At 37.0% G+C, this 23,159-nt stretch overlaps 1 protein-coding gene across 1 annotated transcript in view; it reads right to left on the bottom strand.

The window, feature by feature from the left end:
* Positions 1-2,985: 2,985 nt before the first annotated feature.
* SPESP1 (sperm equatorial segment protein 1) overlaps positions 2,986-23,159 on the bottom strand; it is a 39,224-nt gene continuing 19,050 nt past the window's right edge. Inside the window, exon 2 of the mRNA XM_063091934.1 lies at positions 2,986-4,019. Coding sequence (XP_062948004.1) covers positions 2,986-4,019 — 1,034 coding nt within the window. The remainder of the gene's footprint in view (positions 4,020-23,159) is intronic.

The following is a 23,159-nucleotide window of genomic DNA, read 5'->3' on the forward strand; positions in this document are numbered from 1 at the left end:
GGGGAGGAGAGGGAGGTATGTGGGAATTCTTTGTACTTTCTGTTCCATTTCTCTGTAAACCTAGAACAGTTTTTAAAAAATAAAGGCTGCTAAAGTTAAGAAAAAAAATAGATCATCTTTGGTGGATTCTATGAACTAATTCTTTTGAAAGTTGTTAAACAAAAAGAAAGATTCAAGCATTTGATATCTTTCCAATACACAGTAGACCACTGAGGAATCAAATAATAGATGAGAGTAAGTTTCTCTTTATAGACTTATTCCAGCTAATAAAGGAAGAAATCTGATCCACTTAGCATCGACGGATCAATTAATCTGTCTAGGCAATGATCCTCAAAGTCTGCTAAAAGATACAAAAGTAGACACAATCAGATGGAAGAATAAAATGTCTTGCCAAAAAAAAGAGAAAAAGAAAGAAAAAAGACAAGCCTCAGTCTGATGAAGCCACTTTAGATCCAAATACCAATTTATGGAAAATACAAAGGAAAAGAAAACATGCTAAATGACACTATGGGTATGCAATGAGCAAAATCTATATTGTGGGAAACTATAGGCCAAATGACCAATTCTTCAATAAATAAACTTGAAGAGGAAAAAAAAAAAGAGGTTGAAAGGAAACCTTTAGGTTAAAAGTGATTTATAAGTCAAATCAACCGTTCTCACTGTGTGAACTTTTTGATCTTGATTCATACAACAACTCTAAATTTAAAAAATTGTTAGATGATTGGAAATTTGAACATTGACTAGATATTTGATATTAAAGAAACATTAAATTCTTATATGTGATGATATTGTGGTGCTGTTCTTTAAAAAGCTTATAGAGCTTCAAATTGTTATATTTACAGATGAAAGAATAAAATACCCGAGATTTAATTTAACATAAAATAGGAAGAAGGGGTGGGGATACAGATGAAAGAAGCTCATTAGTAGATAACTGTTGAAACTGGATGACGAGTATGTAGAAGTGAACATTAACAAAGTGGAGTCACTTATATCAAAGCCCTAACCAAAATGGAGGTGGGGGAGGTCTTAAAGAAGAGGCCCTTACACTTACATTCTCAAAATACCTGTACGTTTTGCCTGTACCTTGTAATCAGAGCTTATATCAGGAAATTCTCCTGGTCTTCAGCATTTCAGACAGGACAGTTGTCTAACAGCTATCTCTCCCAATAAGATTTGTTTCAACGCAGTTTCCTGGACTTCTCTTTGTCTTTAAAAACTTCCCTTTGTCTTGATTTTCCTCAGGTGACTGTTTATGATTTTCCTGGCTTGCACACCCCAGCTTGCAACACTTTTCAATTCCCAAATAAAATCTGTTGTTCTAGAGAACCTGTCCCTCTCAGTTTTTTGTTTGTTTGTTTGTTTAGGTTGAAATGTACATGGGTTCATTTTATTACAGTTTACTTTTGCAAGTGTTTAAAATTTTTTCATAGTAAAGTTAGTTTTTAAAATAAACAATAAACAGCAGAGTGTTTTCATGAAACAAAACCTATGTACTCTTTTTTATAATACAGCTAATTATGTGAGAATTATTTTTGATCGCTGCTACTCCCTCAATCCTATATCCATTCAATCACCAAATCCTGTTGATTCTGCCTCTTAATTGCCATTTGTTTGCATCTACTGCAGGCTAAAGACGGCCTATGAACTCTGCTTTCGCCTGTCTCCAAAACTGTAGCCACACTGATGTTTTTCTAAAAAAACACAAATTTGATCATACCAGTTCTTTGCTTAAATCCACTAATGGCTTCTCATTGATCATAGGATAAAGGTTAAAATATTAACTGTGCAGTATAATGCTCTGCAGTATCTTTTCTGACCCTGTGTATGTCACCAGCTCCATTTTGGGATGCTGTCTCTTGCCTTGTGTACTCCAGGTACTTCCTGAACTTGCCATATTCACTCTCAACTCAAAAGCATTCACACATGCTGTTCCCTCTGCTGGAATTCCCCCTTTCCCCTTACACAAACTCTCATCTTTCAGACGTCACCATAAATGGCACTTTCTCAGGGTAGCTTTCCCATTGTTTTTGGCTTAGGTGAGGTCAAATGCCTTACACCATCATAACAACCTATTACAACTAAAATTTAAAAACTGTTGAAATTATTTGTTTAATGTCTATCTTTCCTCCTATAATATAATCTCAAAGAAAGAAGAAATTATGTCCTATTATTGTATCCCCAAAGCCTACCATTTCATCCTGCACATAGTAAAAGGTCAATAAATCTTTATTAAACCATAAATGACTGGTTTGATGAATGAATAAATAAATGAATTTGAATATAATACTGGTCAAATCATGAAACAGAATTACCTCCACCATAATTACATTACACAATTAAACTTAATGGTGTCAATCATACTCCCTGACTAAATATTTGCAAAGCCTCAATGTGTATGTACACAAACAAAAAGAAGTAAGTGAGAGTAACTTAATTACAAATCCAGATTACAGTCCCTCCTTGATACTCCAGGAGTACTTAATAACAAAAGAATAGAAAGTGTCTTAATATATCATCCACTTTTGGAAGGAGGCACACATATATCCAAATAAAAGTTCTGATACAAGTTCCAGGTATCAGATAGAAAACTCAGATTCTTTGAAAGAGTAATAAAGACTGTATATCTGAAAATTTTACATCTTTATGCAATTATTTAAAACTGGCTACATATATAGAGTGCACACAGTCTCTTAACTCATAAAAGGGGTGAATTTAACTGTTCTATTCAAGTAGAATCAAAGCTTAAACATTTTAAAGATTAGATCTTCACAACTTCAAAAATTAATGAGAAAAAAACTACAAACTCCTGAACCAAAATTTTATTTTAAATTATTAGGTTTTTAGTGCATATGAAAATTTTTCATATGATGTATAAAGATGTTAGCATATTGAACTATAATAGAAAATATTTTCATACAAACTTCTGAAATCACTAATATGCTTATCTCTCCTGTGAATGTATGCAGTTTGCTTAAATCAACTTTGTCATGGAATATCAAGTAGGTTTAAAAGTTTTATATTATTGTTTAATAACTTCCTAATAAGTCTTTGAATTTCTTCTTGACCTACACATAATATTTTTTTCAATGTATTGAATACTATAGTAGCCTTTTCTCTCATCTCTGGTGGAACATATTTAATATCTAAATACTCAGGTAATTTAGATCTAGAATTATACAGCATGTTAATAACAGTTTCAATGTCATCAATTTCATTACTGGTTCGTCCTAGTGAAAATCGCTGGGAATCATATATTTTTTCTAATTTATGTTCTGCTGCCGCTGCTAGAGCAAGGCTTCGTTTTAAGTGCTCTTCAGAGGCTTTGATGTCCTCTCTATATGCTGGGTTGCTGCTGTCACTAAGAGGTGCCTGTTGCACCTGTGATTTAATATCTGAAATTTTTTTCAAAATGTCATCATTATTCAAAACCTGGGAGTGTTTTCCAAATACGAGTTTGTCATATTCGCCTAAGAGCTGAGGAACATCTTCTGGTTCTGTGGAGATCTCCACCTCAGTGGTCCTACTTGAAGCAGTGATAGTTGTTCTGCCTGAAGTGACATGCGAACCTGCAGATGATTCAGTAAAACGTGATGACATCCTTGTTGCCTCAGGTTGTTTCGTAATTGGCTTTGGCTCTGGCTTTGGCTCTGGCTTTGGCTCTGGCTCTGGCTCTGGATCTTCTTTTTCAATAAAAGGTTCGTCTGTACGTAAAACAACAGAAACATTGTTTGGTTTGATCGACCAGAATGGTGTACTTTCAGTACGTGTGGAGCCACTAGTAGGGAAAGTTGTAGTTCCTTCACTGACAGGACTGATTAAAGTATCATGCTCAGTTGAAGCTTCTCCATGTGTAATCTCCTTAGATTTTGATTCCTTCGATCCTACAGAATAATCATTTCTTGGAGACCTTGATCTTTTCTCACGGCCTGGCTCCCTAGTGGGAACACTTAGTATTAGGTTCTTTAAAACTCGTACGTAATGATTCAAGTTTTGTTCTTCATCAGGTGTCACAGTTATGCCTTAAGGAAAAAAACAACAACAAATAAACAATAAGTAACATTTATTATTATATATGACACATATATAATAGAATATGATTATGATACATATAGATAGAATGTACTGACATAAATTTATTTCATATACTCTCACTTAAATGTTGAGATAAAGAACCAAGAAGCAAAGCACCTCTCGACACAGGGTCAAATCTCACTTAAATGAACAAAACTATTTTTTCAGTTTCTCATTAAAACAGATGAGCAAGATTAGTGCAAAAGTTGCATACTAACACAATTCACTATATCCTTTTGCTTTTATTCTTCCATATAACTTATGATTCAAGAGGCAGCTTTTTAAACCAACATAATGGCGCACTGGAATAGGAACATACTGGCTTACTAGAGCCAATTATACATTTTTAGGAATTTTGTGGGCTAGATGTTAAGCACACACATCATTTAAAGTTATTTAAATTCTCAATTAAATAAGTTATATTAAAAACAAAGATAATAAATATTTAAAGCTCATCACTTCCTAATTATTTTATTTCATTTTACTATTATCTATGTTCTTGAGGTTATTTATATCAAGTGTATTCATATGATGGAAATGCAATGCAATGTTGTGCTACTGTGTATCTCTTTCTACCTCCCTACTCCATGGTGTCAAATCGGCAGGTTGAAATCAACCGTGGTGGGAGTATTTACACCATGTAAATTGGCAAATGCGACAAATCAGCATCTCCTCCTCTCTCCCAAAACCTGGTTACTAAACATTTACCAGTATACTCCTGCCTTCAACCCAATAAAGATGCAACTACATTCTGTGGGTCATATCTACCCAACTGTTTTTGTAAATAAAGTTTCATTGGAACCAGCCAGTCTTGTCCATTTGTTTGTATATAGGTGCTTCTACCTGCAACAACAGAATAGTTGCAACAGAGACCACACAGCCTGCGAAGCCGAAAATACTTACCATCTGGCCCTTTACAGAAAAAGTTTGGGGAGCAATAATCAGCCACAATGTATATCGACAAAATAAAATTAAAAATAAATAAATAAATAAATTAATTAATTAATTAAAAAAAGAAAGTTTGCCAATTCCTGGTCTTAATCAACAATTCACTCTTAACAACAAAATGGCAGTTCTACTTATACTGGTATTTTGCAGCATCTGAGTGGTGAAGTCTCTCATTTCCAATGTGGAGAACAGAAAAAATTATTTAATAAGATCTTATGGAATTCTGTTCAACTCCCCTATTCCTAAGTCAGGAATATTTTAAGTGCTGGGGTTCTGTTTTACATGTAACTTTGAACCGGTTTTGCCATTATCATGGATAGAAATTGATTTAATTCAAGGAAGTAAGTCACTGTTTACCAGACTCTAATTCATAACTCCTACCTGAATCATCTCTCTGCAGGCTAAATGAAATAAACTTTCTGTTCAGGAGGTGCTTTTATTTGGCTTTTTGGTAAGCACAAAATACTCAAGAATTACTTGATATTTCCATTTCTCCTCTTTTCCTTAATTATTCTGTTACAACTTAGAGAGACCAATTTAGAAAGATGAAAGTTTAATCAAAATTGAAGGCATATTTCAAATTTTTTCAAAATTCTTAATGAGAACAGTTTAGTGAGGCAATGTGATAGTGGACAAGTATCAGACTTGTTTGGAGACAGATTCTTAAAAAGTATATTCTGCACTTTATATCATACTTTCAAAAGCCTTGCATACTCCAAGATCCACATGACAATGCTGGATGAAAAATTAAGACACAGAACATAAAGTTGATTTTGATGTCATCCTTGTAATAATTTTTTAAAAAATCATTCACATAGTATATATTTTGTCTGTGAATTTCAAGGATTTTTTTTAAATGAACTGGAAGGATAACATACTAAGCTCACATGAGTAGTTGCCTCTGAGGAGAGGGAATGGGACTGAATTTGGTTTTTAAAGAAGACTTTAGACTTATCTATAATGTTTTACTACCTAACCACACACACACACACACACACACACACACACACACACACACACACACACACACACACAAAATCATTTAATATAGTAAACCATTAAAAGTCATATTTATTTTTTTATATTTTAAGTTTCAAGTACTTTTTTCTTCATTTTTTTATTGACTAAATTGTAAGTCACATTTTAAAAAGGAAAATAACTTATTTATACATACTCATATTTGCAAAATGCATTGTCCTGAATCTAGAGTTTTCATGAAGGAAAATATTCAGTAAAATGAATATGCAGCCTAGTGCAGTGAAAATAAAATCTTTAATTCTGTTCCTAACTCTGCCACTTTCTAGCAGTAATGATTACTTTAGGTAATTACTTAATTTTTCTGAATATATTCTTAACTATAAAATTAAGGTACTATATATACCCTACATGCCCTTTTACTTCACAGAACCAAATGAATTAGATATCTGAAAACATTTTGAAAGATACAAAACACTATATAAGATTATTCTCTATGAAGACAACTGCTTACGTTTCTCATTTTAAAATATAAATTTTCCTTAAAAATATATAAGAAAATATAATGTTCTCTAAAAAGAACATTAAAAATATGCTTTAGATCTTACGTAGTAGGAAACACTGGAAGCTTTCCTGCTAAAGACAGGAACAAGATAAAGATACCTAATATTTCCATTACTATTTAACAGCATATTGGAGATGCTAGTCAATGCAATTACACAAGGGAAAATAACTGGAGGCATGAGAACTGGAAAGAAAGAGGTAAAACTGTATTGAAACAACACACTGTATCCTACAAATATGTTCAAGTAAATGTTAAAAAATAAAAGAGGTAAAACCATCTTATATGCAGATGATATAATTATAAATCTAGACAATACAAAAGAATCAATTGAAAAGCTGCTACAATTAGTAAGAGAATTATTAACAGAATTTAGTAAACTAGCAAGTTATAAAAATTAACATATAAAAATCAATATACAAATATAAACTAGTCAGAAGATATGAGAAAAAAGATGACACTCTGATAACAAAACAAAACAAAAAAATCATAAATTTTAAAAGACATGCCCAAAATCAAATGAGGAATTATAGTAGGCTAAATGATGAACACCCAAAGATATCAGGTCCTAATCTCTACAACCTGTAAATGTTAGCTTATAAGAAAAAAGGACCTTTGAGATGTTATTACGTTAAGAATCTTGACACGGGCGATTATCCTGGATTATCTTGGTGGACTCTAAATCCAGTCACAACTGTTCTTATAAGAAAGAGACACAGAGATATTTGATACACACATAGAAGAGGAGGAGATAATGCGGAGGAAGAGGCAGAGATTAGAGTGATGTTGCCACAAGTCAAGTAATGCTGGCAGCCACCAGAAACTGAAAGAAGCAAGAAACATATTCTTTCCTAGAGCTTCCAGAGGGAGCACAGTCCTGTCTATACCTTGATTTCAACTCAGTGAAACTGATTTCAGACTTCTGATCTCTAGAACTGTGACAGAGTAAATTTCTGTTGTTTCAAACCACCATGTCTGTGGTAATTTGTTATAGTAGCGATAGCAAACTAATACAAAATGTAAACTTCAACAAATGGAAAGATATATACCATGTTTTCAGACCAGAAGATTTAACATCATAAAGATACTTAGATATCATATTCTCTGTTAATTTATGCATTTAATATGCTCCTAAAAATCCTTATTTTTTTCTATAATGAGAAAAATTTACTATAAAGTTCATTTGGAAGAACAAATAAGAATAGCCAAAAAAAAAAAAACAAAAAACAAAAAAAACCCAGGTGCTGGCCCTACCAGATATTAAAATATATTATGAAGCCTCCATTATAAAAATAGTATAGCACTGGCACATAGATGAATGGAAAACAACAGAAAATACAGAAATAGACCTAACTGCATCTTGAGCTCAAGATGAAGGAAGATTTCGTATATAAACTATTCCAGCTAATAAATGAAGAAGTCATTTATGATTAGAGAATGATCATTTTGCAATAATTTTCAGTGGCTGCCTATATCATAAAAAGATGCACAGACATCATGTGCTTCCTGATGGAAGAACACAATACCACCTATGAAGTAGTCATGTAAAAAAAGTCAAACCTGAATCCAATAAATCTCTTTAGATCTAACTAACAATATATAGAAAACACATGGAACAACAAAGGAAAATATTAAACTACATTATGGGGATGTAATCAGCAAAATCTAGACTATGGTAAATTATAGGATATATTACCCAATTTCTTCAATAATTCAATTGCAAGGGAAAAAATGGAGATGGAGTAGAAACTGCAGATTATAAATGAGAATTAACAGGCATATCAATAAATTACATGTATAAATCTTACTTGAATCCTAATTCTATTAAACTGGAAAAAAAGAGAAAGAGACCATCAGAAAAGTTTGAACACTGACCAAGTATTTTATGATATTAAGGAATTATTATCCTTTTAGGTGTGATATTGCATTGTTTTTGTGTTTCTTTAAGTCTTTAATTTTTAGTGCTTCATACTGAAATATTGATAAAATTATATGCCATCTAGAATTTGTTTCCAAATAATTCAAGCCCAGGAAATTGGGAAAGAGGGCCAGGGAGGTGAGGTGAAAAGAAACGTGTATGGAGATACCAATGAAATAAGATTAATCATGAGTTAATAATAGTTGAAGCTGGTTATAGATATATGGATATTTATTATACTATTCTTTCTACTTGCATATATATTTAAATTTTTCCATAATAAAATGTTTTTAAAAATCTGTTTGGAAAAGATTTCTATTTGGGCAACTGTCATAAGAAATCTAAAATGTACAACCAACAAAGATTTAAATGTGTTTTTTTTTTTTTTTAAAGATGACTGGTAAGGGGATCTTAACCCTTGACTTGGTGTTGTCAGCACCACACTCTCCCAAGTGAGCTAACCGGCCATCCCTATATAGGGATCCGAATCTGCGACCTTGGTGTTACCAGCACCACACTCTCCCAAGTGAGCCCTTAAATGCTTTTGAAGAGACATTGCCATTAGATTATAGTCTGCTAAACACTTGATTTTCATATCGTTTAGCTTGTTTCTTCTAAAAGTAGTAAACAGGGTACTGGGCAGCTGTTAGGTGAGTTCAGATGTCAAAGGACAGAAAAAAGAGGCTCCGAAAAAAACTGAAGTACTCATTATCTCCTTGTTACCCAGGCAACACCAAAAAGCCTGTTCGTGGCTACCTAGCAACAAAGCACCCTACCTCCTACCTCACTTTTCCTCCCTTCTTCACGTATTCTTTGTCTCCATATAGTTCTATTGTTAAATCCATCCTCTCACCACACACTTTCCACCTCCTATATTTGTCCCCCTAAAACATCTACATATTTCATATTGACCTTTTCAGTTCTACTAATCAGAACTGCTCTTGCAAATCAATTTGATCTTTATAAAAATGTTTACAGGTAAGACAGTAAAAGATAGTTGAGCTTCAAATATCCCTACAGACAGTCCTGGCCACTGTGAAAACCTGTTCTTCTCCATTCTTCAGGAGGAGCTAGAGAGCTGAACAAAATTTAAATTCTTACAAAGAAGAGACTATCCTGTTAGAAGATGGGTTACTATACTTTGAATATTTGTAGGCAGCACTGGTATACTTTATAGTATCCCCTCTAACTTTACCAGTTAAGGGTCCAAGCAAACATAGCAATGTCCTGGAACATAAAAGTAAGAACTCCTCCAGCTTAAGAAACCATGATTCTGCTCTCCAGTGCCTCTTGCAGGCTGGATGGTTTCTAAGCAGGCTTGAGGTTTCACTGGAATCTCAGATATGAGGACTGCAGCTGAGCTTAAAGTTGCCTGTACTTCTCTTCTTGAAATAATACAGTGAGAATTGTTCACGTGACAGAAATAATAGAAAAGAAAACAAAAATGGTTCGTACAACTGTAGGAACAAAAATGGCAGAAAATCTGAACAGGATATTAGAAGACAGTAATTGAAAAGATCATAATAGTTCTCACTGATTGAACGATTACTATGTGCCACACACTATTCTAAGTGTTTTGAATGTGAGCAATGTTTTGATAAACAGGAAAAGAAAAATACTTAGAAATATAAGTAATTTTTCTAAGATGATATTCAATTTGAAAGTAGTAAAGATGAGATTTGAACACAGGCTGCCTTGCTTCAAATCAGGTACATGTAACAGCTACACAGTGTTGTCAAAGAAAGGACACAGAGGAGAGGATGGAGCAAGATGGCCAATTAGAGGTGTCTGGTGCTTGTCCTGCCTCCCCCCAACAAAAAGAGACCAAACAACACACAACTGTGTTTTGACTGAAATGACTAAAGAAATACACTGCAGAGCACCAAGGGAGTGATGAAATCTTGGTGTAGCATGGAAGACTGGGACAGCACCATAGAGAGAAGAGCAAGGCATATTGCCTCTGCCTCACTGTCTCCCTGCAGAGGCTGGCTCTGAGTCAGGCAGAGAGAAGGTAAGCTGGAAAATCCCCACCTGTTTCCACTGCTGCCCCAAATGCCAGCAATCCCTGCCACAAGAAAGTCCCCCAGTCCTCTTAGGCCCCAAACCCAGTTTGGAGAGTAGCTGAGAGTTTGTGCAGCTACACAGCCTCATAGTAGAAGCCCAGGGAGAGCAACCCCCTACCTCCCAATCTAAGCAGCTATGGCATAGTGCCATCTTGAAACCGAACCTGCTGCTAGACTGTGCTCTGCCTTGCGGGTCAGGGAAAACTGACTCCCTCTATCCTAAGACCCAGTCTTCATTCTACCACATTCACATGGGCACCAGGAGGACTATGACCCTGGCTGCTCTCTGGAGCCCAAGCCAGAGAGAGAGATAGAGACCCCAGCATCTGAACCCACATGGTACTCCTTCCCCACCACGAGAAAAAGCAGATCTGTTCAGCGGGGAAGCCACCAATAATCAGTGGTCCACCACATTTGTGTGTACCCACTCCAGACAGACTGCTGGGCCACTGAGCCCACAGACTGGCTGTCAGTAGCAAAAGCTGAGGGAATTCATTACTGCTAGTCCAGCCTTACAAGAAACACTTAAGGGAGTGCTACAACTGGAAATAAAAAGATGATAATTACTATCATCAAAACATGAAAGTACAAAACTCACCTACAGAGGTAAATTCACAATTCAAACTCAGAATACCCCAGTGAGGTAATGGTGCTATGCAAATCCTTCAATCCTCTAATTATAAAGGTTTAAAGTCAAAATAGTCAAAAAAAGAATAGTAGCTACAATTAGTGACTAAGAAATATACAATAGATACAAACATAAATTAAGGCAACAAAAATATAATTTGTGGGTTGGAGGAGCTTAGAGAATTTTCATGAAACCAAAGTTAAGTTGCTATCAGCTTAAAATAGTTTATTATAACTACAAGACTCTTTATGTTAACCCCAAGGTAACCACAAAAAAAATAAATTACAACAGATACACAAATGAGAAAGAGAGAAAACGAAATTTAGCACAACAGAAAACAACCTCCACAGAGGTAAATAACAAGAGAAAAAGAAAGGAACTAAGGATCTACAAAACAACCAGAAAGCAATAACAAAATGACAGGAATAAGTTCCCACATATCAGTAACAACCTTGAATGTAAATGGACTAAACTCTCCAATTTAAAGATATAGAGTGACTGAATGGATTAAAAGAACAAGATTCAATGATATGCTGCCTATGAAACACTCAGCTACTTATTAAAGAAAAACATAGACTGCCAGTGAAGAGCTAGAAAAAGATACTTTACGCAAACAGAAACCAAAAGCAAGCGGGAGTGGCCATACTTATACCAGATAAAATAGACTTCAAATAAAAAACTGTAAAGAGAGACAAAGAAGGTCATTATATAATGATAAAGGGATCAATTGAACAAGATGATGTAACAATTGCTAATACATATGCACTCAACACCAGAGCACCCAGATATATAATGCAAACCTTACTAGACCTAAGGGGAGAGATAGATTGCAACTCAATAATAGTAGGGGACTTTAACGTACTTTCAACAATGGACAGATCGTCTAGACAAAAAATAAAGAAAGAAATGTTTACAGACATTTAAATAACATTCCATCCAACGGCTGCAGAATATGCATTCTTCTCAACTGCATATTTAACATCATCCAGATCATAGATCTGTTAGGCCACAAAACAACTCTACACAAATTTACAAGGATAGAGATCACATCAAGTATCTTTTCTGACTACAATGGTATAACACTAGAAATCAAGAAGAAGTTTAGAAACTTTACAAACTGAAATTACACAACATGCTCCTAAACAACCTGTGGGTTAAAGAAGAAATTAAAAAGGAAATTAAAATATTCCTTGAGACAAATGAGAATGGAAACATATACCAAAATCTATGTGATACGGCAAACACAGGTCTAAGAGTAAAGTTTATAGCAATAAATGGCTATATCAAAAAAGAAGAAAGATTTCTTATAAACAATCTAATGATGCACTTAAAGGAACTAGAAAAACAACAACGAACTAAACACAAAATTGGCAGAAGAAAAGAAATAATGAAGCTCAGAGCAGAAATAAAAGAGAAACTAAAAAAAAGTTGAAAAGATCAGTGAAACAGAAAATTGGTTTTTTGAAAAGGTAAACAAAAATTGACAAACTTTTAGTTAGACTAACCAAGAAAAAAAGAAAGAAGACTCAAAAATAATATCAGAAATGAAAATGGAGACATTATAACTGATATCACAAATACAAATCTCATAAAAGACTATTATGAACAACTTCATGCCAACAAATTTAATAACATAGAAGAAATGGATAAATTCCTGGACAAATACATTCTGCCTGTGGACTATACTAACATTTATAAAGCAAATGTATTTCACAGGGCCTAGCCTCCAAAGCCCTGTAGTTTCAGGTATAACCTAACTTTTTAAAATTACATATAGAAATGTTAAGCTTACAAGAGACAGGAAACTTTCCCCAGGCTATTGTAGATAAAGAATTGTAACACAGCAAAATTGTTGGCTCAAGGACAGATGTCCTTGGAGCCCATTAACCTAAAGTTACTTTATTGTAATGTAAACATACTGAGGAAACTGTTGTAGGAAAAGACAGTATTTACTAAGAACAAGCTTTTGTTGGTGGGTCAACTTAACCTTTTGCAAACTGCATTATGGAATGTCACTTTGTTATTTCACTGATGTTACCAGCTTCTACTGTTAAACTATACTTAGCCATAACTCCACCTATATTCCTTTTCTGTAACTTTCTGGCCTAGAGAATAAATACTGAGACAGAACCCCAGTTCAGGGTTAATTTTACAAGGAGGAATGCCTCTCTCTTGAGGGTTCCTGGAAATTAACCCCTTTGGGGTTTCTCACTGCTCAGAAGAAATGGGCTTTGAGTAATCCTTTGCATCTCCATCACTCAGGAGGAGAGAGGTGACAAAGAGAGTGCAACATCTGCCACAATTGAATTATGAAAAAACAGAAAATCTGATCAGACCAAAAACAAGTGAGATAATTGAATCAGTAATACTTTGAGTCTTCCATTAAAGAAAACTCCAAGACTTGATAGCTTCACTGCCAAATTCTACTAGACATTTAAAGAAGTAATACCAATTCTCTTCAGATTATCTCAAAAAAATGAGAAAGGAATACTTCCCAACTCATTTTATGGGGCCAGCATTACTCTGCTTCCAAAACTGGACAAGGACATAACAAAAAAAGAAAATTACAGGTGAATATTCCTGATGAACATATATGCAAAATTCTCAACAAGATAATAGCAAACCAAATCCAACAGCAAATTAAAAGATCATTCACTATGATCAAGTGGGATTTATCTGAGGGATGCAAGGATGCTTTAACATAAACAAATCAATTAATGTGATACATTACATGAGCCAAAAGACAAAAACCATGTGATCATCTCAATTGACTGAGAAAAAGCATTTGAAAAAATTCAACATTGTTTCTTGTTAAAAATTCTTAATAAACTAGGTACTGAAGGTATGTACCTCAACACAATAAAGGTCATATATGACAAGTCCACATCATACTGAATGGTGAAAAACTGAAAGAAAGCTTTCCCTCTTAGATCAAGAACAAGACAATAATGCCCATTTTCACCACTTCTATTCAACATTGTACTAGAAATTCTAGCCAGAGCAATTAGAAAAGAGAAAGAAATAAAATGCATCCAAGTTGGAAAGGAGGAAATCAAATTATCCCTGTTAACAGATGACATGATCTCATATACAGAAAACCCTATAGACTCCACCAAAAAACTTTAAAACTAATAAACAAATTCAATAAGTTGTAGTATACAAAATCAATGTACAAAAGTCAGTAGCATTTCTACATAGTAAAAATGAACCATCTGAAAAAGAAACCAAGAAAAATTTCCTTTTACAATAACTACAAAAAAATAAATAAAAATAGAAACCTAGGAATAAATTTAACCAAGCAGATGAAAGATCCCTACAACGAAAACTATTAGACTTTGAAGAAAGACATAGAAGAGGACATAAATAAATGGAAGATATAACATATTCGTGGATTGGAAGAATTAATATTGTTAGAATGGCTATACTACCCAAAATCATCTATAGATTTAATGCAATCCCTATCAAAACACCAGTGACATTCTTCACTGAAATAGAAAAAACAATCATAAAATTCGTATGGAACCAAAAAGACCCCAAATATCCCAAACAATCCTTAAAAATATGAACAAAGCTGGATGCATCACACTATCAGACTTCAAATTATACTACAAAGCTATAGTAAAAAAAACTTTATGGCAATGTCATAAAAACGCATATATAGACCCATGGAACAGAACAGAGAACCCAGAAACAAATTCAGGCACTTATAGCCAACGGATCCTTGACAAAGGTGCCAGGAATACATACTGGGGAAAAGACAAGTTTCTTTAGTAAATGGTGTTGGGAAAACTGAATATCTACATACAGAAGAACAGGACTAGACCCCTACCTCTCACCATGTAGAAAAACCAACTCAAAATGGGTTAATATATAAATATAAAACCCAAAACTATGAAACTACTAGAAAAAAACAGAGAAAACAATCCATGACATAGAGCTGGACGAAGAATGTTTAAATAATACTTCAAAAGCACAAATAATAAAAGCAAAAATAGATAAGCGGGATTACATCAAACTAAAAAGCTTTTGCACATCAAAGGAAACTGTTAACAGAGTGAAGAGACAGGCTACAGAATGGCAGAAAATATCTGCAAACTATACATCTGTAAAGGGATTAATATCAAGAATATACAAGAAACTTAAACAACTCAATAGCAAAAAACCAAATAACCCAATTGAGAAAATGATCTAGACACTTCTCAAAAGAAGACATGGCAAACAGGCATATGAAAAAATGTGAGAACATTACTAATCATCAGGGAAATGCAAATCCACACAATGAGATACTACCTCACTCCAGTTAGAATGGCTATTACCAAAAAGACAAAAGCAAACAAGTCTTGGCAAGGATGTGGAGAAAAGAGAACACTTGCACACTGTTGGGAGTATAAATCAGTATGGTCATTATGGAAAATAGTATGGAGGCTCTGCAAAAAATTACAAATAGAACTACCAGGAGGGGGAGGCAGGATGGCCAACCAGAATGAGTCATTATTAGTCTGTCCCAAAAGGATGGAAAATACATCAAATGCACAGCTACACTTGGACAAGAAATGAAATAAGGAAGAGGGACTAGCAGAGACTGGTGAGTGCAAAGACTAAGGATAATCACAAAGATAATGGAAAAATTCTCCTTGGGCAACACTGCGCCATCCCCTGCTCTGCACTGGCAGACTCAGGAGGAATTTCTGACCACAGGAAGGTGAGCAGACCTGCAACCCAACCGATGGGAGAGTCTGTGTGGCCCCTGTGGCTGTGCATTTGATGTCGGGAACTGCTGCAGGCACAAGAGACTACTACATTGGCTTGTGGAGAAATGCACACTCCCAACCCCTGGGACCCAAACTTCTGTGGCAAGCTTGGGACCAGAATTGGCTGTTGGCTTCAACCCTGTGCAGTGGGACCAGATGGTTCAGTGCAGCAAGGGTGCCAACCTCAGGATGGAGGGGGTCAGCCCATGCTCTCTGCAGACTGAGAAGGCACCTTATTCAGGCACAATTCTACAGCTGGTGACCCTACCTACACTGGCGGGATGCACATACAATAATTACAGCCATGACAAGAGGGAGGAGAACCCACACACATCTCAGGGGCTGCCTCTACAGCCAGATGCCTAATGTGTCACATGCATCTGAACAGACCTGGGTGGGACCACACACTAAACCACCCTTATCGCTCAGGCCCAGACTTCTGCAGCAGCCACAGATTTGAGATTGGCCCCAACACTCAAGACCATATCACTCTGTCCCCGAGAGGGGTCTCACACCCCTGTGGTTGCATCATTGCACTGAGTTGCCCACACCTATGACCACATGGCTCCTGTGCCCTGGGAACAGGCAGTCCAGTCCAGCTAGTATGCCACCCTCAGGACGGAGGGGGTTGGCGTGTACACTTTCCAGAGTCAGAAAACTGTCTGATTGAAGCATCTAGCCACTGCTGGCAACCCCACCTTCACTGGTGAGGTGCCCTTGCATTTCACGCAGCCACAAAGAAGTAGTAGAGGACTCGTACACCTCTCTTGGGCACAGGCACATGCCTGTAGAACCAATGAGCCTATCAGGGCTGCCTGCCCCAGCAAGGAGGCTTGGGGACACAAGCATCTCTCTTGGGGACACAGAAGCCCACCCACAGCCCCAGTGATCACATGCAGGACAGCCCACCCCAACTGAGGAGATCCAGAGTATCCCAGTAATGCTCTTAGTATCACAGGGGTCTGTCCACAACCACAGAAGACTCACCCAGAGTGGCCACTCCAGCTATAGAAGGCCCCAGAATCCTTCTTGGGGTGAAGGATCCCAATCCAAAACTTTTAACACTTCACCCAGAGTACCCCACATCAATCATGGTGCTGCAAACCATCCCAGGGTCCCTCCTGAGAATACAGGGCCCCACACACAAATCCAGTGACCCCACTTATCATCACCCAGTTCAACAGTGAAGCTACAGGGTACCTCAATGCCTCCCTGGGGGAACAAAGCTCTTCCCAGAGCCCCAGGGATGCCACTGAGTCACCCACTCTAGTTGAGGGGCTTCTGAGCGCCCCCACCCCAATGTCCCCCTCAAAGCCTAAGGTCCTAATTCCAACCCCCAGGATCCTCACCCAGGGTCATCCATTTAAGCTGAAGAGCTTCAGATCACTCCAGAATACCTATTGGGATCACAGGTCACTAGCCAGGGTGCCAGTGAGTCTGCTGAGTCACTCACCTCAGCCAAGGAGTGACAGGACATCCAGGTAGGGCTGTGCAGTTAGCTCAGTTGTTTAAAGCATAGCCTTATAAAACCCCAAGGTCACAGGTTCAGAACCCTTCCAGCTGCCAAAAAAAAAAAAAGGAAGACTTCTATTCCAGAAACCAATGTCTCATCCATGGCCTTGATGATCCAACCTAGTGTCACATCAGCAATGAACTACTGAGTGCCCCAGTGCCTAAGCCACAGAGGCACTCCTAGAAACTCTTATGTTGAATACGGCCAAAATAACCACAAAGGGACTATGCTACTGAGTATAGCCAGAAGACCCCAAACAGGAAGAAACCTTTGAAATGACTGAAAAAGAATTCTAAGCAATGATCTTAAGGAAACTCAATGAGATTAAAGAAGACTCAGTTAGACAACACAACAAAATGAAAAAAACAATCCAGGATATGAAGGATAGAATTGTTTATAAAGAGATAAATACCTTTAAAAAAATGTAGCAGAACTCATGGAACTAAAGGATTCATTCAATGAAATAAAAAATACAACTGAGAGCTTAAGTATCAAGCCAGAGCAAGCAGAAGAAAGAATTTCTGATCTCAAAAACAGGATTTTTGAAATAACCTATGCAGACAATAAAAAAGAAATAAGAATTTTTAAAAATGAAGGAAACCTATGAGAGCTATCAAACATACTTAAGCATACAAACATCCAAATTATGGGTGTTCCAGAAGAGGAAGAGAAAGGAAAAGGCATTGAAAACCCATTTAACAAAATAATAGCAGGCAACTTCCCAGGTATTAAGAGAGACATGCACTTCCAGATCCAAGAGGCTCAAAGATCCCCAATCAGATTCAACCCAAAAGGTCATCTCTGACACACATTATAATCAAACTGTCAAAAGTCAAAGACAAACAGAGAATCCTAAAAATGGCAAGAGAAAGGTATCAAGTCATCTCTAAGGGAGCCCCCATACAACAAATACCATATTTCTCATCAGAAACCTCTCAATCAGACCAGGAGAGAATGGGATGATATATTCAAAGTACTGAAAGAAAAAAACTGCCAGCCAAAAATACTATAACTAGCAAGACTATCCTTCAGAAATGAAGGGGAAATATTTCCCAGACACACAAAAACCACATGACTAGCCCTACAAATCCTCAAGGGAGTTCTGCATCTGGAATCCAAAAAATGATATCATCATCATGAATACACTAGATAGAATAAACCCCACTAGTAGAATGATATGCAATCAAGAAAGAGGAAAAAAAATACATATTGCCACTTCAAAAACAAATGAACACTGAAGACAAACAATAAAAGTGAAAGAAAGGAATAAAAGACTTTTAAAGCAACCATACAAAAATCAATAAAATGCCAGGAGTAAGACAATATCTTTCATTAGCAACCATAAATATAAATGGACTGAATTCCCCACTCAAAAGACACAGACTGATGAATGGATTAAAAAACAAGACCCAACTATACGGTGTCTACAAGAAACCCACCTCACCTGTAAAAACTCACACAGACTAATAGTGGAGGGATGGAAAAAGATATACCACACAAATGGAAACCCAAAACGAGCAGGAGTACCTATTCTTATATCAGAAAAAATAGACTTTAAATCAAAAGCTAAAAAAAGAAACAAAGATGGTCATTATATCATGATAAAGGGATCTATCCAACAAGAGGATATAGCAATCATAAATATTTATCCACCCAACTTTGGAGCACCCAGATATATAAAGCAAACACTATTAGACACAGAGAAAGATATAGACCCCCAGTACAATAATTGTTGGGGACCTGAACACACTTCTTTCAACATTGGACAGATCATCTAGGCAACAAATCAACAGAGAAACACAAGATTTAAACTACATTTTAGACCAGTCGGACTTGACAGACATCTCCAGAACATTTTATCCAACAACTACAGAATGAATATATATTCTTCCTGTGAGCACATGGAACATTCTCCAAGATAGACCACATATTAGATCAAAAATAAGTCTCAACAAATTTTTTAAAACTGAAATCACTTCAAGTATCTTTTCAGATCACAACAGATTAAAACTAGAAATGAATAACAAGCAAAACCTTGAAAACTATGCAAATGCATGGAAATTAAACAATGTGCTACTGAATGACCTATGGGTCAAAAAAGAAATTAAACAGGAAATCAAAAAAATTTTTGAAACTATTGAAAATAAAAATATATTACACCAAAACTTATGGGACACTGCAAAAGCACTACTAAGAGGGAAGTTTATCTCAATAAATGCTTACATCAAAAGAATAGAAAGACTCCAAATAAACAACCTAGAAATACCTCAGGTAAACAACCTAACTGTAACACCTGAAAGAACTGTGAAAACAAGAACAATCCAACCGCAAAATTAGTAGATATAAAGAAATAGTTAAGTTCAGAGGTGAACTGAATGAAATAGAGATCAAAAACATGATACAAAGGATCAACAAAAGAAAAAAATGTTTTTTTTGAAAAGATAAATAGACAAAGCATTGGCTAGGCTAGTTAAAAAAAAGAAGAGAGAAAACCCAAATAACAAAAATCAAAAATGAAAAAGGATACATCACAACCAATACCGCACAAATACAAAGGATCATTAAAAACTCTTATGAACAACTTTACACCTACAAACTTGAAAACCTGGAGGTAATGGATAAATTTTTGGACACATACGAACTACCAAGGCTGAGTCAAGAAGAAATAGAAAACCTGAACAGACCAACAATGACCAATGAGATTAAAGCAGTAATAGCAGTCTCCCACAAAGAAAAGCCTAGAAGTGAATGGCTTCACTGATGAATTCCACCAAACCTTTAAGAAAGAATTAATATCAATCCTTTCCAAACTATTACAAAAAATTGAAATAGAGGCTATTCTCCCATACTCCTTCTATGAGACCAGCATCACCCTGATACCAAAGCCAGACAAAGATACAACAGAAAAAGAAAACTATAGGCCAAACCCTAGATGAAGAGAGATGCAAAAATTCTCAACTAAAATATTAGCCAACAGAATAGAACAGCACATAATAAAGATTATACATCATTATCACATGAAATTAATTCCAGGGATGCAAGGATGGTTCAACATATGCATATCAATAAATGTGATATACCACATCAACAAAATCAAGAACAAAAACCATATGATCATATCAACAGATTCAGAAAAAGCATTTGACAAAATTCAACATGCTTTGATGATAAAGACTCTCAACAAATTACGTATAGGAGGAAAGTATCTCAGCACAATCAAAGCCATATGTGACAAACACACCACCAATAAACACACCACCAAAAACACGAAAGCTTTTCCTTTAAGAAGAGGAACAATACAAGGATTTCCACTCTCACCACTCCTATTTAACATAGTATTGTTAAGTACTAGCCAGAGCAGTTGGGCAAGAGAAAGAAATGAATGGCATCCAAACTGGAAAAGACAAAGTCTAATTGCCTCTGTTTGCAGATAACATAACCCTATATACAGAAAAACCTAAGGATTCCACACACAAAAAAAGAACTCCTAGAGCTTATTAAACAATTTCGATAGAGTTCCAGTCAAGATGGCAGAATAGACGGTTCCCAGCGTCACTCTCTCCCACAAATCAACCAATTTACAACTATAAAAATGTAACTTCAGCCAAGCTGGGCTGCTGGGGCTCAGGGGAAGAGAAGGAGAGACCTACAGAGTGCCTGACGGTGGGAGAAACCACGATGAGAGAAAGAAAAAACTGCTCTGAGCGTTTCAGGCTGAGGCCACTTTAAGACTGGAGCTGATGAGCACATGGAGCAGGAGCCACCAGAAGCCACAGCTGTGCCCTTCAGATGGAGTTACTTGGAGGCAGCAGGGGAGAAGAGGGTCTTGGCAGCCCCCAAGACAGCAAGACCATTAATAGGGTTCCCACGGACCCATGCAGGAGCGAGGAGCCCGAACATCTGAAAAAAAGGAGCCATTCAGAGGCCAGTGAGTCATCGCAAGGGACTGGTGCAGGGCCTGTCCCATGGGAAGTGTTTGGAGCACTGGCAGTAGGGGAGATGCACCCACTGGGAGAATAATGGGACACAGCAAGGACAGCTGACATGCCCCCCAATCAGAGTTTCTACACAACCGAGATCCACCAGGTTTCTGGAGAGCTGGAAGTGCCTATAAGGTCAACCATTAAATTCTGAGCTGCACAAAAAGCCTTCTGTAAGAAAATAGCAGCAAAGCAGCAACTTAGCTCAACCACACAGCTCAAGTACTGGTTCCCACAGGAAGTTCCCCCATTTTAGAAGTGAGCAAAGGACAAAAAATTAGTTCCAATCCAGGCACACCACCAGCACCTTGGGGCTTGCCTGGGAACCGGAGGCTTGGAGCTGGACACCGGGCCCCACTCCCACATCCAGGCACACCACGCCAGCACCTTGGGGCCTGCCTGGGGACCCAAGGCATGGATAAGGGGACCGGACCCGCCTCCCCCAACCAGGCACACCACACCAGCACCTCGGGGCCCGTCTGGGGCCCCGAGGCATTGAGAAGGTGACCAGAACCCCCTTCCACATCCAGGCACACTGCCAGCACCTCAGGGCCCCACTCGGGGGCCTGGGGCTTGGAGAAGAGGACTAGAACCCCCTCCCACAACCAGGCACACTGCGCCAGTGCATCGGGGCCCACCCAGAGACCTGAGGATGGAGAAGGGGACTGGACCCCCCCTCCCACAACCAGGCACACCATGCCAGCACCTCAGGGCCCACCTGGTGACCCAAGGCATGGAGCCAGCGAGTAGATCCCCCCTCCCCCAACCAGGCACACAGCACCAGTGCCTCAGGGTCTGTCCAGGGACCCAAGGTATGGAGCCGGGGACCAGACACAACCCACAACCAGGCACACTGCCAGTGCCAAGGAGCATGCCATAAACATCCCCTCCATGTGAGTGGCCCACTATAGCCACCACAATAACCATGGCTGCCGCAAAAGTGGCTAGACGCCACAACCACCACGCAGCTGGTCCACCAACCACTGGAGTGCATTGACACAAGGATAGTCACAGGCAGAGATAAAGAAGAGGATGTCTCTCTCCACAAAGCCCCTTTCAGAGTGATGGAAGAAGCATCTGCTCTATGATAATTTTGGGGGACCTGATCACAACTCTCAGCATTGGACAGATCATCTAGGCAACAAATCAACAGATCAGCATTCTTTTAGAAGGGAAGAAGAAATCTAGGGTAATCAGAGGGAAGAGAGGAGAGGGAGGGAGGGATGGGGAGAGAATGGACAAGGGAAATAAAGAATAATTACAATTTGTAACAATATATATGCTAGTAATATTGATTTGATCAACATATCTCACTGTTGAACCCCCAAAATATGTATAATCAATTTTGATTCAGTAAATAAAATAAATTAAAATTAAAATATAATAAATAAATAAAAATAAAAGAGATTGACTTTTGAAAAAAAAATTTCAATAAAGTTGCAGGATACAAAATCAATACACAAAAATCAATAACATTTTTATACTCTACCAATGAACTAGTGGAAAAAGAAATCAAGAAAGCAAGCCCATTTACAATATCTACTAAAAAATAAAATACCTAGGAATAAATTTAATCAAGGAGGTGAATGATCTCTATGATGAGAACTGCAAATCACTGCTGAAAGAAATTAAAGAGGACACCAAAAAATGGAATCATTCCATATTCACGGATTGGAAAAATTAATGTAAAAATAAATGTCCATACTACCCAAAATGACATACAGAGTCAATGCAATCCCCATCAAAATAC

The sequence above is a fragment of the Cynocephalus volans genome, chromosome 3 (assembly GCF_027409185.1).
Source record: "Cynocephalus volans isolate mCynVol1 chromosome 3, mCynVol1.pri, whole genome shotgun sequence".
Classification (NCBI taxonomy): domain Eukaryota; kingdom Metazoa; phylum Chordata; class Mammalia; order Dermoptera; family Cynocephalidae; genus Cynocephalus; species Cynocephalus volans.